The sequence below is a fragment of the Equus przewalskii genome, chromosome 17 (genome assembly GCF_037783145.1).
Source record: "Equus przewalskii isolate Varuska chromosome 17, EquPr2, whole genome shotgun sequence".
NCBI classification, from domain to species: domain Eukaryota; kingdom Metazoa; phylum Chordata; class Mammalia; order Perissodactyla; family Equidae; genus Equus; species Equus przewalskii.
Genome location: NC_091847.1, coordinates 44,227,695 through 44,244,103, shown reverse-complemented (window position 1 = coordinate 44,244,103; position 16,409 = coordinate 44,227,695). Strand labels below are relative to the sequence as shown.

The window sequence follows — 16,409 nt, the reverse complement described above, 5'->3', positions numbered from 1 at the left end:
TTTTGGCTGAGCAAGAGGATCACGTTGAAAACGACTTGTTCTTGAATTTGTACACAACGTGAATGGTAATATGACATTTGGAACTTTGAATACCATATCAATATTTCATATCCTCTGCCCATAATTATTAATGTACACTGCTGGGAGTTTTAATAGGCAGAGTTAATTATCAAAGGCAGCTAGACATCCTGATTTTGTCATGAACCTCTGATTTGCCTGATTTTGGATCGTGTTATGATGAGGTTCTAGTTGTACATGTAGTTTTATAGATATTTAATTTAAAATATCCATCTATCAACAGATATTTCCCCTTCTCTCATGATATAACATCCCAAGTCTTGTAACTGGTGTGTCTTACTTTACAGCCACTGGATGTCACTGTAGTTCCCCAGATGGAGTCCTCTGCTGTTATAATCATTGTTAAGAACTTGAGTTTTCAGTCCTCTGGAACTTAATGGAATCTGTGTTTGTCTTGCTCCCATTTTGATTCCTAATTGAAGCCATGATACGAAGCAGTGGCAATTAACACAATACCTCAAGCGCATACCTATAAACTCCTCAGGAGGAGGAATTAATTGTATTTTAGTGTCATTGCTAGGGACAGCTGAGATTTCCATTGTGAATATCATTGTGGAGTGGCTTTAATAAGCAAAATGAATGACTGGGGGCTTTTAATGAAACTGTTTTTATGTGTGCAGCTGTACCCACTGGTCTAAGCTAGAATGCACAGTGGTGGTGAAGAAACCCTTCACGGCCGCCTGCTTTGAAGCTGCTCCTTCACTCTTTTTCTTTTTCACAAAAGAGGCACAAGTGTTTTTCCTGTTGTCTGTGCTGACACGTAGTTGTACCTTCTGTGCTGTTTGGAACCTACCAGCGGTCAGAGTTGTGACCACCGTCATCACCAGCAGAAATACTTGCGAAGCCTTCAGGACACGTGGCACTGGGCTCTCATCTGTACTTACACTCACACAGCCCTGACCTGAGCTTTGAGGAGACATGGTGTCCTGGTGGCACACTGAGGCTGGAGACGGAGGCTATGAAACCAGCAGAGTGCTCATGACTAAATCTGCCTCCTGGTCCAGCTGATTTTTCCTTGTCTCTATTCTCGTAGCCTGAGTCTGACCTCATCATCTCTCTCCTCTGGTATTACATTAGCCTTGCTACTGGTTCTCTTGCCTCTGGTCATAGCAAGGTTATCCATCTGAATGCAGACCTGATTCTCCTTGCATGAGGGCCCAAGGTCTTCTGCAGGTCTTATAGCACCTGTGACCTGACCACCCCTTGTATTTCCAGCCTCATATCTCGCCCCTCCCTCCTCTTAGCTTATACAGTCGAGAACTGCCTGGAGTTGCCTGCATACCCTACAGTTTCTACTCCTTGGTTTCCTTGCTCGTGCTGTTAAGATTCTCAGGAAGTCCTTTCTTGCCCATCTTAACCTGCCTAGCTGCTGTGCATCTTCCAAGGCTTTCTTGAAATTGTAGTTAAAAATGGCAGTACGGTATAACCACTAGCCATTTTCTAAAAATACCTATGAAAGTAAAGTAAGATGAAAACTCTCATCTGTCCAAACTGACTGACAGCTAACCTAGTGCCACAGTCTGGGGAGAGGAGAGAGAGAAAAGCAGTTGGAGGCTCCCACGCTCAGCCTCGTGAAGCAGAGTCCCCCTTTCCCTCGGAGAGCAGGTAGGGAGACACATCTGCTTCTCCCGTAGCCCCTGGGCCCAGACCTCTGCTGCTCAGAGCTGTTCCTTGAGACACTCAGGGTACTTGCTGGCACCACCCCTTCTTGAACATCCTTTAGGAAATTACAAATCCCAAAAATAACAGAGTGGTGCAGGAAGTACTAGGACCGATATTGATGAGTTGTGTCCTGCGAGGTGATGCTCCTCACAGGTACACGCTATAGGTGGGTGGGAAACCAGCAAATTTGAACAAGAAGTAGATAGAAGGCTGATCAAGCAGGATTATTTACAATATCAATTAATTAGAAAAGTAAAGCCTCATGGTATAAAATAATAGGGGACTGTTGTAAGTTAGAGTGCATCCACAGGATCGAAGGTTATTGGCTTTTGATCATGTTTTTGGAGTTCTTTTTTTTGACGACTGATGTGGGCAAATGTAATATTGTAATGATTGAATATAAGTATATATTTTTCACAAAATTTAGGAAACGTATATGTGTATGTGTGTATATATATGTTTATATATATATGCTTTTATACATATATATGCACAGTATTTCCCAAATTTTGTCAAAAATATATACAAATGCACTCATATAGGCCCAGGGAAAAAGACAAGAAGGGAATATACTTGATTGATAGGTGTAAAAATGAATTGTGTTTGTCAGCTGTCTGTGTTTTTCAAATTTCTGTAATAGAAATATAGTATTTTAGTAATCAGAAAAAAAAAATTTTTAACTTTCTCAAAGATTTTTAAGGACTTAGCTCAGACATCTTCCTGAAGCCCCAGGTTGGACCAAGTACCCATCTTCTGTGCTGTTGTAACATTTTCTGCAACTGTCTTAATAGTAATAAAAATTAGACAGTAATTCTGTGAAAGCTGAGACCCTGATTATGTATACATCTTTGTAACCAGCGGGCCTACGACAAATAAATGGTTTTTGAACTAAGGTGTACTAAACTGTAAGGTATTTATATCAGACAGTTCAAAGGATGGCTTGCAAAGTACCTAGAAGGAAAAGACTTGGAAAAGAAGCCAAAGAAATTGCATGCCATGCCCAAATAGAAATTTACTCTGAGTCCTTAAAGGGTACTTTGGGTAACTTAGAGTTTATGGACGCTGTTTTAAAGTTCTTCAGGTAATTACCAGTCAGTTTGAAATAGTATATATGCAAATACTTTGTGGAAAAATAAGGCTTTCTATGAATACAAGTTGTGATCGTTGAGTCTGAGTTAACATGAGGACTGTTTCGATTTGTTGAAGAATGATCCACAAGGCCTTCACAGCCTTCAAGCTGAAGTGTCAAGATTTTCCTGTTAGAACGTTGAGGGAGCTGAATCTGGCCGTGGCAATTTTCTGGGGGATTTTGCCAGTATTAAGTAGTTTTCTTAGGTTAAGGAACCTTTTAGAAATTGAGCCCTGTTTTATTCTTTGCTTCTCCAGTTTTTGCTTTGCTTGGTCAGAGGCTGTTCATTTCTATCTGAAAATAAGATTGACAAAATGTATGTAGTTTCTACCCAGCACAGAGAAGTACAAGGACCATTTGTCTCCTGGAGTTTCCTGTAACAAAGGTATACAAAGAATTGTTTTCTGGGCGAATTAGAGGTAAAAGCCACTTTTGTTTCTTCTCTTATCAAGTGATGAGAAGAGTAGGGACTCAGGTTTCTATTTGAGCCCACGCTGTACTTTCAGTGGATTCAGTGAAGAAATCCAGGCAGAAGGTCACAGGTGAACACTTTCCGTTCTGGGGGAAGATTGAGGTTTTTTAAAAGACTTTGAAGATAAATCAACAGTTTCAGAAGAAACTTCTTTCTTCTCTCTCTTTTTTTAAGAAAAAGTTTCTGAAAACTAAATAGAAAATAGAATTATATGTAGTTATCATTATTTGGTAATCTCTCATTCTGTTACCATCAGGCTTCACTTGTCTATCAGAAACAAAAATAAAATTGAAAAAATATGAAGCTTTTGTTTTTGTTTTTAAAAAGCTTATTTTACTCTTTTGGAGGCTTTCTTCCTTTTTTTCCTCCCTTTTGGTTGCTGTTTTGAAGCGATTTAAGAGGGCTTCTCTCCTGTTTTCCTACCTACACAAGAGTGGTATTTGATCATTGTAATTCACTTTCCAATGCCTGAAAAATACTTCAGATAGTTTTTTTAAATAGACTTATATTTGTGAAGTTTTAATAATATATTTTAATATAGTATTTTAGATGGGTTTATGAAGTTTTAAAAATAAAGTCTTTAAAAGAATCTTGATGAATTTATGTGAATGATACCGGGGTCGTTTCTCAAATGATAGCTCAAAATGTATCTGAGTTCGTTCTGGGCAATAGCTCCTAATACCCTGGTTTTTTTGGACATTGTGGCAAAGAGTCTGTAGTTATAGAATTGATTTGCTTCTTTTTGATATTTAAAAAAGATATTCTAAATTACTTAGCAGGATTACTTAGATGGTTAAAATCTGCTTGGTTTTAGAATGGGGTAAAGAAGAGTCAGGAGAAAAGTGGAAACCATCCCGATGAGTATTTGTTTTGTTCTTCCTGCTCTTAGTTCTGGATGAGGGTGTCTTATGTCCAGGCCTAGGCAAGACAAGGCTGGTCTTCAGCACCTTTTCACCTCCCCTTCAAGCATTTTTCATTTCCTGTCAAAGTAATCCATCTAGGTATCTTGTATTTTCATGTTGAACTTTCTCCCTGTTAAAGTCTGTAGTTAGTTAGATTTCTGCCTTTTTTAAAGAAACGTGAACTTTCTTAAGATGTAATTAATTGATAATCAATTATGCCTCTTAGGGCTATTTGGATTATTGTAACATTAATCTTTTAACATTATGAGACTTGGTTGGGGGATGGAATTTGGCAGTGTATCCAAATTGGGATGGGGATGTATGAATTTAAACAGATTCTTTAATGTAATACAATTTTAAAAAGCTGGAAATAAGAAAATTTTATCTTTGTTACCAGATGAGTATATGAGGTAAAAACCTGCAGCTTCATTTGATCCTCTAGACTTTGTTTATTTGCCCTCTTATATGTTATCTGAATGTTCGATAGAATAGTGCCAGAGTCTTCTTTGAAGGAAGGGAAAGTATGACTTTTGCTTTCTCACATGTTCTTGTTTTTTGCTAGCTTTATTTGAAGCAATTTTTCTTCTTAAGATTACCAGAATACTTTCCTGATGCTAGTAATTGCATTATTTAAACATTTGGTATTATAGTTCCGTGAAATGTTCTGCCAATATCATATCCCTTATTTTTCCTTTCTAGATTGGTGTGCTGGGCTTCATTTGCGTGTGGTCCACGAGACCCTGACTAGCCCGCCACTTGTTTGGTGACCACCTCTGTTACACCAGTTCTTTTGTTACCCATTGGTCATAGCTATTCACATGCAGCTTGGTTCTTCTGCACTTTTATTTTCTTTTTGGATGCGGTCCAAATTCAAATGATTTATGTGAGATTAAGATTGATATAATTTGAAATATTGTCCATTATTTTCTTTCCCCTTGCACTAAAATCGTGGGTTTTTTCACTTAGCACGTGTTTATTGAACGCATTTCAAAATAAATGATTTTCAGGCAATTGAAACATGAAAACCTCAGGAATGTGAAAGAGAGATTTTAGCTGACACAGAAAGAATGAACAGGATATAAATAGACGCAGCAGAGGAGAAGGGGATGCTCCTGCGGTGGGAACTGGAGCGAAGGCAGAGGCTATACCGTACAGAGGAAAGAGTGACATGGGGCCAGACCTGTGGCCGCCATTCAAATCCTCAGATGTTTGCCTTTCTGAACTTCAGGTTCATTTTCTGTAAAATGGAAATACGACTTGCTCATTAGATTTTGATATTAGTTTCCTAAGACTATTGTAACATATTACCATAAACCTGGAGACTTAAAACAATGGAAATGTAATCTTTAACAGCTCTGGAGGTGAAAAGTCCAAAATTAATTTCACTGGGCTGAAATCAAGGTGTTGGCAGGGCCACGCTCTTTCTGGGGGCTTTACGGGGAATCCATTCCTTGCCTCTTCTGGCTTCTGGTGGCTGCCAGCATTCTTTGGCTTGTGGATGCATCACTTTAGTCCTTGCCTCTGTGGTCACGTTGCCCTTTTCTCTTATGTCTGTGTCAAATCTTCTGTCTGTCTCTTATAAGGATACTTGTGATTGGATTTGGGACCCACCTGGATAATCCAGGATAATATCCTCATCTCAGTATCTTTAAGTTAATGACATCTGCAGAGGCTTTACCATATAAGGTAACATTTACACGTTCCAGAGATTAGGGCCTGATCTCTTTGGGGCCATTAGTTAGCCTACTGAAGATATTACTCAAATTAAATACAGTAATGAAAAAGATCTCAGATTGAGACTTGCAGAAATATAATTTTCTTTATTTCTATAACTTGAATTAATTTTTTACTCTCGGTCTCCTGCCTTCTTAATGGCAGACACTTTAATCTTCTATTGTTTGCTTTACAGATTGTTCTCAGTCTTTTTGGGGTAAATAATAAGTTCAGGTTCTATAAATGAGTTACACCGGGTTTAGAATATTCTCACCTGAAGTTTCAGACCTACATTAACTCCGCCAACAGTCTGGTGGGGCATTTAAGTCCCAGGAGGGGTATTTGTCTGACTCTTGTCCAACTTGTAATGTTCTGGAAACCCTTGCTCCTCTCAAGCTTATTGACTGTAACATAAAGTCCCTTAAGTTCATGGTCTTCTCTTAGCCCTTCCATCTTCCTTCTGGACTTGATACTACTGCAGTTCTCTTTCCCCTCACCTAGGATGCTGTGAACTCCTCTGCCTCAAGGGTGCACTCATCCATTGCTTCTCCACCATGCCAGATGCAGGATTTCTGTTTGAGCCTACAGATCTCCCAAGGCTACACTCTGGTTTGAGCCACACACCACCGTTAAACATATCTGGCATTTTATCACTATCAACTCCTCACTCTGCAAGAGTTCTGGTTCTCGGAGGGGACAGGAGACAGGGTCACTTGGGGCCTACATCATCCACTTATTGTCTACCTCCCTCTCAGTCTCCATTCCGCCCTTTCCTCCACTAACGCCTTAACTCCAGCTCCTTTCCCAGAGGACAGAGGCTGGATCCCTGTGTGAGGCAATGGAGACATGATTCTCTCCAAGAAATTCTATTTGTCAATGACTGATAAGTCTACTTTGAAACTCAAAATGCGTCTCTGTCATTTTTTCCCCGCTCTATACAGTGTATCTTGAGGGCAGAACATACGTTGTTTCCTTATGGTTGAGAGAGGTAATGGGTACAAAGAAATACAGGTTGGTAAAACAAACAAGCAAACATCTTTTTCACTGCCTTGAAATTTTCTCCCACTGTAGTTGCAAAGAATATAGATATAGTGCTTCACATACTGTGTGTTTAGTAATGTGAACCTGTGTTTCATAAGTTTGAAAACACCAGCTGGGTTTGGGTGAGAAGTCAACAAAAGTAAGGATAGAAAGAGTTGCAGCTTCCTGCTCGGTATCTCAGTGGCCACTGGATCTCCCCACAACCTGCTTCTCTTACATCTCGAGCTCATTAGTCGTAAAATAGTCCTTCTAAGAGCTTAGACGAAGAAGTTTAGTGTCTTTCTTAATTACCCTGTCTCTCTCATTCCATATCCAATTTGTCAGCAAATCCTGTGGGCTCTACCTTCAGAATAGATCCAGATTCTGCCTACCTCTTGCACGTCCGCTGCTACCATTCTAATCTCAAGCCATATCCCTTGTTAATTGCAATATTCTACTAAATGGTCTTCCTGCTTCTACCCTTAAGCCTTTTAAAATCAGTTCTCTACCCAGCAGCCAGTGTGATCCAATGAAAACATAAATCCATTTATGTTACTTCTCTGTTCAAAATGACTTCTCTAACTTAGAGGAAAAGCCAGATCCTCACTATGAATGGCAGGGCTCTATCCAATCCCCCCAGCTCATCACCACTACTTTTCTAACCTCTTCTAGTTCTTTCCCTGTTGCTCACTCAGCTTCAGCCACATTAACCTCCTTGCGGTACTTCAAACATCCCAGCCTTGCTCTTGCCTCAAGGGCTTTGTTCTTGTTCTTCCTCTAGATATCTTCTTGGCTCATGCCCTCTTCTCCTTTGGGTCTTTGTTCAAACATTACCTTCTCAGCGAGGCTTTCCCTCACAAGCTGTTGAAAATGAATTCCTTTCCCCTGTGCCCTCCTCTCTCCCTCTTCCCTGCTCTGTTTTTCTCTGTAGTGTTTATTGCCGCCTTTGAAGATTTACATTTTATTTATTCTTCATGTCTTCCCATTAGAATCAGTGATTTTTGACTGTCTTGTTCACTATAAAATTCCAAGCCCCAAGATGAAAGTCTGACACGTGTAGGCCTTCGATAAATATTTGTTGAATGAATGAGTGAATGAATATTATAGCTGCCAGACCACGTGGGTTTATAACAAGTAGGAAGTAGACAAGCTTTTTGAGCAGGGGTCACATCGACACAAATATTTTATGAGGTTTGCTGTGATATTAGTGTCCCGATTGGATTGGAAGAACTAGAATTCTGGAGATAAGTTAAGAGAAGGTGAGGGCCTAAAATGGAATGGCGATAGTGGGAATGGGTTGGGGGTTGTTGGTTGTGTGAGAGACGCTTGGAGGAAGAATCCCTGATGTCTGGGGATGCCAAGAGTGGAGGATATTGAAGTGCATATAGAGAAGGTGTAACGGAGATGGGAGAATTTAGGAAAAAGCAGTTTGAGAGGGAAAGAGGAAGATGACTTTGTTTTGTCTTTGTTTTCTATTTTTATTTTGGTAAAATGTACATAATATAAAATTTACCATTTTATCCCTTTTTAAGGGTAAACTTCACTGGCATTATGTACATTCATATTGTTGTGCAGCTATCACCACCGTCCATCTCTAGGACATTTTTGTCTTTCCTTAGTGAAACGCTGAAACCATTAAATGATAGCTCCTCATTCCTCCTTCCCAGTCCCTGTCACCATTCTACTTTCTGGCTCTGTGAATTTGTCTATTCTAGGTACCTCATGTAAATGGAATCATACAGTATCTGTTCTTTTGTGTCTGTCTTATTTTACTTTAAGGTCTTTAAGGGTCAGCCATGTTGTAGCATGTGTAATATTCCATTATATATATATATATATAATATATATATAGTATATATATAATATATCCATATAATATTCCATTTTATGTCTATACAACATTTTGTTTATCCATTCCTTTGTTGGCGGACAGTAGGATGTTTCCACCTTTTGGCTGTTGTGAATGATACTGTGGACGTTGGTGTACAAATATCTGTTCCAGTCCCTGCTCTCACTTCTTTTGGTTGTATACTTGAAAGTGGAATTGCTGGAATTGTTTAATATTTTGAAGAGCCACCATACTGACTTTGGTTTTAGACATTCTGTGTTTGAGGTGGTGGAAAGTCTGGCAGTTAGGCCTGGTATATGAGTTAAAACAACCGTAGCCTGAGATTTTGCTTCAAGGAACTTGACAGACGTGATGGCTGAAGAGGGGAGAGTGAATTAGTTTAGAGAAAGGGAAGGAAAAGCGTTGAGCCAAGGACTGCCTCTTAGGAGGGAGAAGGAGCTACGGGGGCTTGTCGATGAGACAGAAAAAGAGCAATGGGAGTTAGGAACAGGACCCAGAGTGTTGATACAGACTTAGCTCAAACTCATCCATATTCATTGAACACTCTTACAAGAACTTCCTTTCAGATGAATAAGCTTCTATTTAAGTATGACATTACTTTCAAGGGTTCGGGTGTTGTAGGTCACAGATCACTCCCGAGTGTTGAATTTCTGAAACACAGGTACTTTTTAAAAAGGTCTTAGAGGCACCTAAAAAAGCAGATTTCTATATTCCTTATTTGGCTGTTCTCCATTCCCTGTTTTGCGTTAGTAATTTCACAGTTACTTTTCTTTAACCTTTTATTAAAGTATGACATACCTTAAGAAAAGTAAACAAACCGTATATGGACAACTCAGTGAATTCTCAGATATATATCTGAGGATCCAACAACACCCAGATCAAGAAAAAGAATATTACCCCCACCCAGTGATTCTCCTCCTGCCCCTGCCCATTCTCCCACTCTCCCCATGATCTTGATTTCTAACACCACAAATTTGTTTTACCTGTGTCGAGCCTTATATAAGTGGAATCATGTAATTTGTACTCTTTGTGTCTGACTTCTTTCATTTAATATTATGTTTATGAAATTTATGCATACAGTTATATGTTATAGTATATATTTCATTGTGTGATTTTACACAATTTATTCATTTTCATGTTGATAAGCATTTGGGTAGTTTCTAGTTTGGGGCTATTATGAATAGTATTGCTATGAATATCATAGTTTCTTAGTAAAATAGGAATTTTGAGTGTTATATTTACCTCTTTAAAGTTGTCATTGCTTATTTCATTTAAGTGCCTTTTCTCGTAAGAGCCTTCTCACCCTACCTACCTATCTTCCTTCTATCTTCATTCCTTTTTATTTTTTTGTGGTGAAGAAGATTGGCCCTGAGCTAACTTCTGTGCCAGTCTTTCTCTATTTTGTATGTGGGATGCCACCACAGCATGGTTTGATGAGCAGTGTGTAGGTCTGCACCCAGGATCTAAGCCAGTGAACCCCAGGCCACCAAAGTGGAGCGCCCGAACTTAACCACTGTGCCACTAGGTCAGCCCCCCTATCTTCATTCTTAATAAAAAATATATTTGCCTGAACACTAGTTTTGAAGTGTAAGTGCCACAAGAAGTTAGGTTTCTTAAAAGATTCTGTGTACTTGCATTAAAATTTTCCTTTTAAAGCATTTGTTTTAATTTTTCTTAGCTTTCCATATTATGTGTCTTAAATGCATATTGAACCTGTCAAAATTTTTTGTCACTCTTAATGAGGTGAATTGTTCAGCCTTGAGGCACATATTTTAATTTTGGCAACATGATGAATTAGAGAAAAAAAGAATAGCTCCATATTCTTAATGTAGATTTGTTATCCAACTTATAATTTACATAGCAATAAAAGGAGATTGAGAATTAGCAAAGAGTGCATTGTGCTATTTTATGTCATTTGCCTCTTCAGGTTGCAGTCTGTTTTGGCATAAAAATCAACATTATTAATTCAAAATTGGTGAGAACTTTATCCATCTGGCTATTTCAGAATTGAGTTGAAATTTGCTATGTTTAATAAAGATAGATGCATAATATATTTTATATAGTTTATGAATATTTATATCCTTATATATTTGTTTACCTACCTGTCTGTCTGTCTATCTACCTACCTACCTATCTTGTCTATTTGTTGACGTGTTCACTGAAACATTCTTTACAGAAAGAACAATAGAAGACCATGAGCTGGTGATTGAAGTGCTGTCTAACTGGGGAATGGAAGAAGAAAATAAGCTATACTTTAGAAAAAATTATGCCAAATATGAATTCTTTAAAAATCCAATGGTAAGTAAAATCCCCATTGATAGTTATGAAAAATAAATTAACTAGTTAAATTTTATTTTATTTTATGTGAAGAAAAGAGTCCCTATAAGTAAAATACACTTCCCTATTTGGTGAATTGTAGGTAAGAATTCTGGTCCTTTAAAATTATAGTCACATTTTTTCTTACTCTAATAGTGATTAGTCAGCATCATCACAGAAGTTCAGACACACAGTTTTGGGCAACTATTGCTTCTTTTTCTTTCTTTTTAAGAAAAAGAAAAAACTACTAAACATTTGGTTTGGGGAATAGATTATTAGAGATCCTCAAGCAGTTTCCAAAATATTATAGTTTAACACTTTTCACAGAATTTAGGAAATTTAAATAAGAATTTTTTAAAAGTAAAAACAGATTGATCATTGTTGGGAATGTTGTAACTTAGCCAGATATTTAAGATTGACGTGAGTCTTGCTGTTCCAAAGTATTTTGTTTTCAGTGTAATAATTACTGAGCTAAGTAGAAATGAGATAAAGACCAGTGCATTATCTAGTAAATAGTACTTTCATTATAGTTCTCTTTGAAAGAAAAAATAAATGTATGTCACATTCTAATGAAGATTAGGGATCTGGAGAAGTCAGAATAGCCTCTGGGCTCATTATTTTAAATTGTTTTTGTCTCTGCAGCTGTAGCATATTTTTACACTAAGTTTTGGATAATTGGATTGAAATGATCCTTTATGAAAAATATATGATACACACCATAATAGAATATTTTCAAACCCTGAAAGACCTCTTACTTTCTCTTTTATTTGAACCTATTAATAGAAACATAATGGGATGATCTTTGACAAAGAAGGGTCCTGAGAAAAATTAAACAGAATTAGAATTTGAAGGGAAACTGTTTTCTTGTTGTGAATCTTTATTAAAAGGAAGAATTTAAAAGTCATAGTTAAAGGCATATGGTTTAGTGCTCGTTTTTGGTTTTATCTTTCTTTTTAAATTTAAACAAGGTTGTGCATTCAGTTTGTAGGCCTATAGCAGTGGTTCTCAACTAGGGGGCAATTTGACAATGTCTGGAGACGTTTTTGGTTGTCATAACTAGGAGGTGGGGAGGGCTGCTCGTGGGTAGAGGCCAGGAATGCTGCTAAACACCCTACGATGCACAGCACAGCCCCCCACAACACAGTGTTGTTAGACCAATGTTAATAGAACTACTGTTGAAAAACCCTGTCTTACAGGAAGTATAGTAGAATGTATTTTCCCAAACTTCTCTGATCATAAAAATTACCTAGGGGAGGAAGAGAGTGCTTTTTAAACACCCAGGATCCAGGACCTACCCAGACCCACTGAATTAGACACTCCGGGAATGAGGGTTGGGAATTCCTGTTTTAGACCACTGCCCTGGGTAAATTTTATGATCATACAAGTTTGGAGAAACAGTAGGTGGAAAGGACTGGACTTTCAGCTCCCTGGCCCCAGTCAAAGCCCTTGCTCCTCTGCACTGTGGGCTGTGACCTTGGGTGTACCCTTTACTTCTATGATCCTTGACTTTATAAAATAGAGTTGATAGTCTTTTAATACCTGCTGGAGCCGTCGCAGGACTCAGGGACAAGAGACGGGAGCAAGCACACTGTCACCCCGAGGACAGAGTTTTGTAACTAGACGTACAGGAGTCTGTGCATCAGCATCATCTGAGGGGTTTGCTCATCTTTGGGCCCTACTCTTTTTGTCTCATTAAGATACCTGAAGGTGGAGTCCAGGGACCAGCATTTTTACAAGCACTTTGGGTGAATTTCAACACATTGATTTGAAGAACTTTTGCTGTAGATTACTATATTGGTCATATCTGAATCTTTCTAGCATGGGTTTTGTGATAATGTAACTTGTATCTTTTCGTCAGTATTTTTTTCCAGAGCATATGGTGTCTTTTGCAACTGAAACCAATGGTGAAATATCCCCCACACAGATTTTGCAGGTAAAATATATTTTCGTTAAAGTATGTAAGTAATAACATAGAAAAGGGAAACTTTAAAATATGTATAAACATGCCCAGATTTTGAAATGTTATGCCTAGAATGGTTAATTTTTGCTAGAGGTAAAACGAAAAAGAAAAGAAGAGGAAAGAAAAGGACAAAACCTGCATAAAGAATTCCCTAAATTGATAAAGCCTCCAACAATATTATTATTCCCAGTTTTGGCCAATTGTCAAAGGATTTTTAGCATTTAAAACGTATCGTGAAAGGAAACTTCCAGAGTTTTGCTCTGTGGTATGTTTAAAGATTACGTTAGTTTTTTTAAAAATCAAAATTCCCCGTAAATTGTAGATATTTTACTAACAGATTAGTGTTAACTTTTATAATAAATGCCCTGAACCCCTATTTGTGATAAGATATTTAGCAATTAAATGAAAGGAGAAAAAAGATACAGAATAGATCTATTTCTTGCACTCACATTTGTAATAGCTACATTTATAATAGCTATGATACAAATACTTCAGTAGAATTTTGTAGAATTTGCTGAATTACGAATGTAGTTATTTAATTAAAAATCTCTTTACTTTTGCATCTGTTGGGCTCATTTCTTCCAAACTGGCAGTGGCTTTAGGTGATCATTTTCCCAGACATTTTTCTTGCAATAAAAGAATGATTTCAGTTGCGATTTTGTTTTTGATAGACTAGTCGATTTCACATCAGAAGCTCTACAGTTGTTAACAGGTTAATGTTGAGCAATGTTTATGTAATGGTTGCTGTTTGAGTGAAGCCCTGGGCATCCCCATACCCATTCGGTATTCTCTGATCTTCGATGAAAAAGACTTAATATTTCCAATATAGATAGCACTTTAAATATATTGGTATTTAAATATATTGAGTATCACAGATGTGTTTTCTAATAGGTTATATTTAATTTTTGCACTTCAAAATATTTTAGAAATAGGGTTAGCCTCAAGAGATTTTTCTTGAAAAAGCTACTTATATGCTACTGGGTTTTCACAGGCACCCCATCAGAATATTAGGGCAGGGCCCCAGAACCCCAGCTCTCAGGGCTTCTCGATGCTTCACTACTGTATTGTGACAGGGCAGTAAGTTGGAGTTTTTCTTCTGTCTCCTTTCCCAAGTTCTCCTATAATATAGTTATATTACCTTAATATTCATTTATAAAAACAAGAAAAATTTTAGCTTTGAAATCAGATAGTCCTGCATGTGCCCCTGACCTCTTCTCTCCACTGAGGCAGTGTTTCCACTTTCTAAAACGTTTCTTCTTTTTCCAGTGTGACCTCTATGACTCCCTTTTTAAAATTTAATTGGTTTGGTTTAATAACTTGGAAAGCACTCAAAACTAAAAAACCTACTTGCCTGTTTTGCATGTCAATTAATTAATATCTGTGGCTCATTAAATTTAATTTTTTTTAGTAATTTACTTTAAAAAACATAAATATCTACTATCAGCATTTCCCTGAGTGGCCTTTTAAAATATGTTACATTGTTTTAGCTAATCATTTCTCTTACTTTCAGTTTTTCCATTTTGCATTTGTTTATTCATAGGGATTTCTATTTTCTTCTTTTAATGAGACACTAATGCATTTCACTGTCTTATTAAAGATGCTGAGCACAGCCACTCGGATAGAGCCATTCCTTTTCATTCGCATTTTCCTGACCAACACATGCCTGCCGTCTCAGCTAATTATTCCTGTGTAACACACTGTTCCAAACGCTAATGGCTTAAGTACCCACTCACATTTTGCCAGCAATTTTATGGGTCAGGATTTTGGGAAGGCTTTAACCGGTGGCTCATCTCTGAGGCACATTGACTCCCAGTGCGGTTGAGGATCCCCTTCTAAGATGGCTTTTCACTGTGTGCCTGGTACTCCTGATGTTTCTTTCGCCACATGATGTCTCCTCCTTCAGGCCTGTTCTAGTTGCTTTGGGCTTCTTACCACATAGCTGTCTCAGGGGTAGTCACTTTTCTTATGTGACAGCTAGCTTCCGAGAGTTAAGTAGTGGAGGCCCCGGAAGCCCTCAGGTTAGCTAAGGACTACAGTTAGAACCACCTGTCACTGGTGCCATATTTTTTGGTCAAAGCAGTCACAAGCCTTACTCAGATTCAAGGGCTGGAGAAACAGACTCTCCGTTTCCTGATTCATTGGCAAGATTACTGTGCAGAAGAGCATGTAGGATGGAAGATATTGTTGCAGTTCTCTTTGGAAGACACAATCTGCCATTGGCACCCACAACTGAGAACCATAGAGGACAAAGAAGAGGTTGTTTGTTTTCCTCTCATGAAGGGGGTGAACTTGGCTCAGCTTTCTTAATAATTGAATAATTGAAGTCAGGATTGTGGTCTTAGACCATATGAAGTTGAAGTTGATAGGTTCTCAAGCAAAATCGTAGAAAAGGATGAAAAATATCAGGATTTAACTCCATAGATGAAGTCCAGCTTTTCAAATGGACATTCAGATAGCTTATAATTTTGGTGTTTGGTCAAGTACTGATCCCTTAGAATGTATATTTTGTGAATATATTTTCATTTGGAACTCGAAAGACTTATTTCCTGTTGTGTATATATTGTCATTTTTGCAATGGCATGTAAGTGGTATTGACATTGTTAGGTTTTACGTGTTTCTGTTTGAAATCTTAGCATGATTAGTATATAGTACAGTATCATTGATTCAAAAACAGTATGAGAATGTCTGATTTTTCTTTCAGATGTTTCTGAGTTCAAGCACATATCCTGAAATCCATGGCTTCTTACATGCAAAAGAACAGGGAAAGAAGTCCTGGAAAAAGATTTACTTCCTTCTGAGAAGATCTGGTTTATATTTTTCTACTAAAGGGACATCAAAGGTAATTGAAATATCAGTCGTGTGTTATGAATCTTATATAAGTTGTAAGTTAAAATGGATTTTGCTTTATTTATTACGTTATTACTTGATGTCAGGAGTTGGTAATGTTTTTGAATTCCAAACATTTGCCATAATCTGTTTAAAAACTATTCAGCTTTATTTACCACTATTTTCAACATACGTTGTTTGATGGAATCTAGGTACTCTCATTACAGTACCACATACCTTGCTCATTTCTTCCCCACTCTGAATTTTACCCCTTTCTCCTCATCCTAGGCCAAAGATTTTGAGGCCCAGCATAGTTCACGTCTTTTCTTTTTACTTCAGGTCATATGACTGGTCTTGCCCACTTCTGAACTTCTGTTGATGCAGTTAGTAATAACAGTTCTTTAATTCCTTTGAGTGTGTTAGTTTTGGCTCCTTAGCTAGATTATAAATTCCTAGAGGAAGTTATGTTATGATCAGGGGTA

The 16,409-nt window shown here is 37.7% G+C and overlaps 1 protein-coding gene across 3 annotated transcripts in view; it reads left to right on the top strand.

Moving 5' to 3' along the window:
• The window catches only part of GRB14 (growth factor receptor bound protein 14), a 121,163-nt gene that overhangs the window by 84,902 nt on the left and 19,852 nt on the right, over positions 1-16,409 (top strand). For all 3 annotated transcript variants that reach the window (XM_070581432.1, XM_070581433.1, XM_008533478.2), the window contains 3 exons: positions 11,002-11,123; positions 13,000-13,074; positions 15,803-15,940. In XM_070581432.1, the coding sequence (XP_070437533.1) occupies positions 11,002-11,123; positions 13,000-13,074; positions 15,803-15,940 (335 nt within the window). The remainder of the gene's footprint in view (positions 1-11,001; positions 11,124-12,999; positions 13,075-15,802; positions 15,941-16,409) is intronic.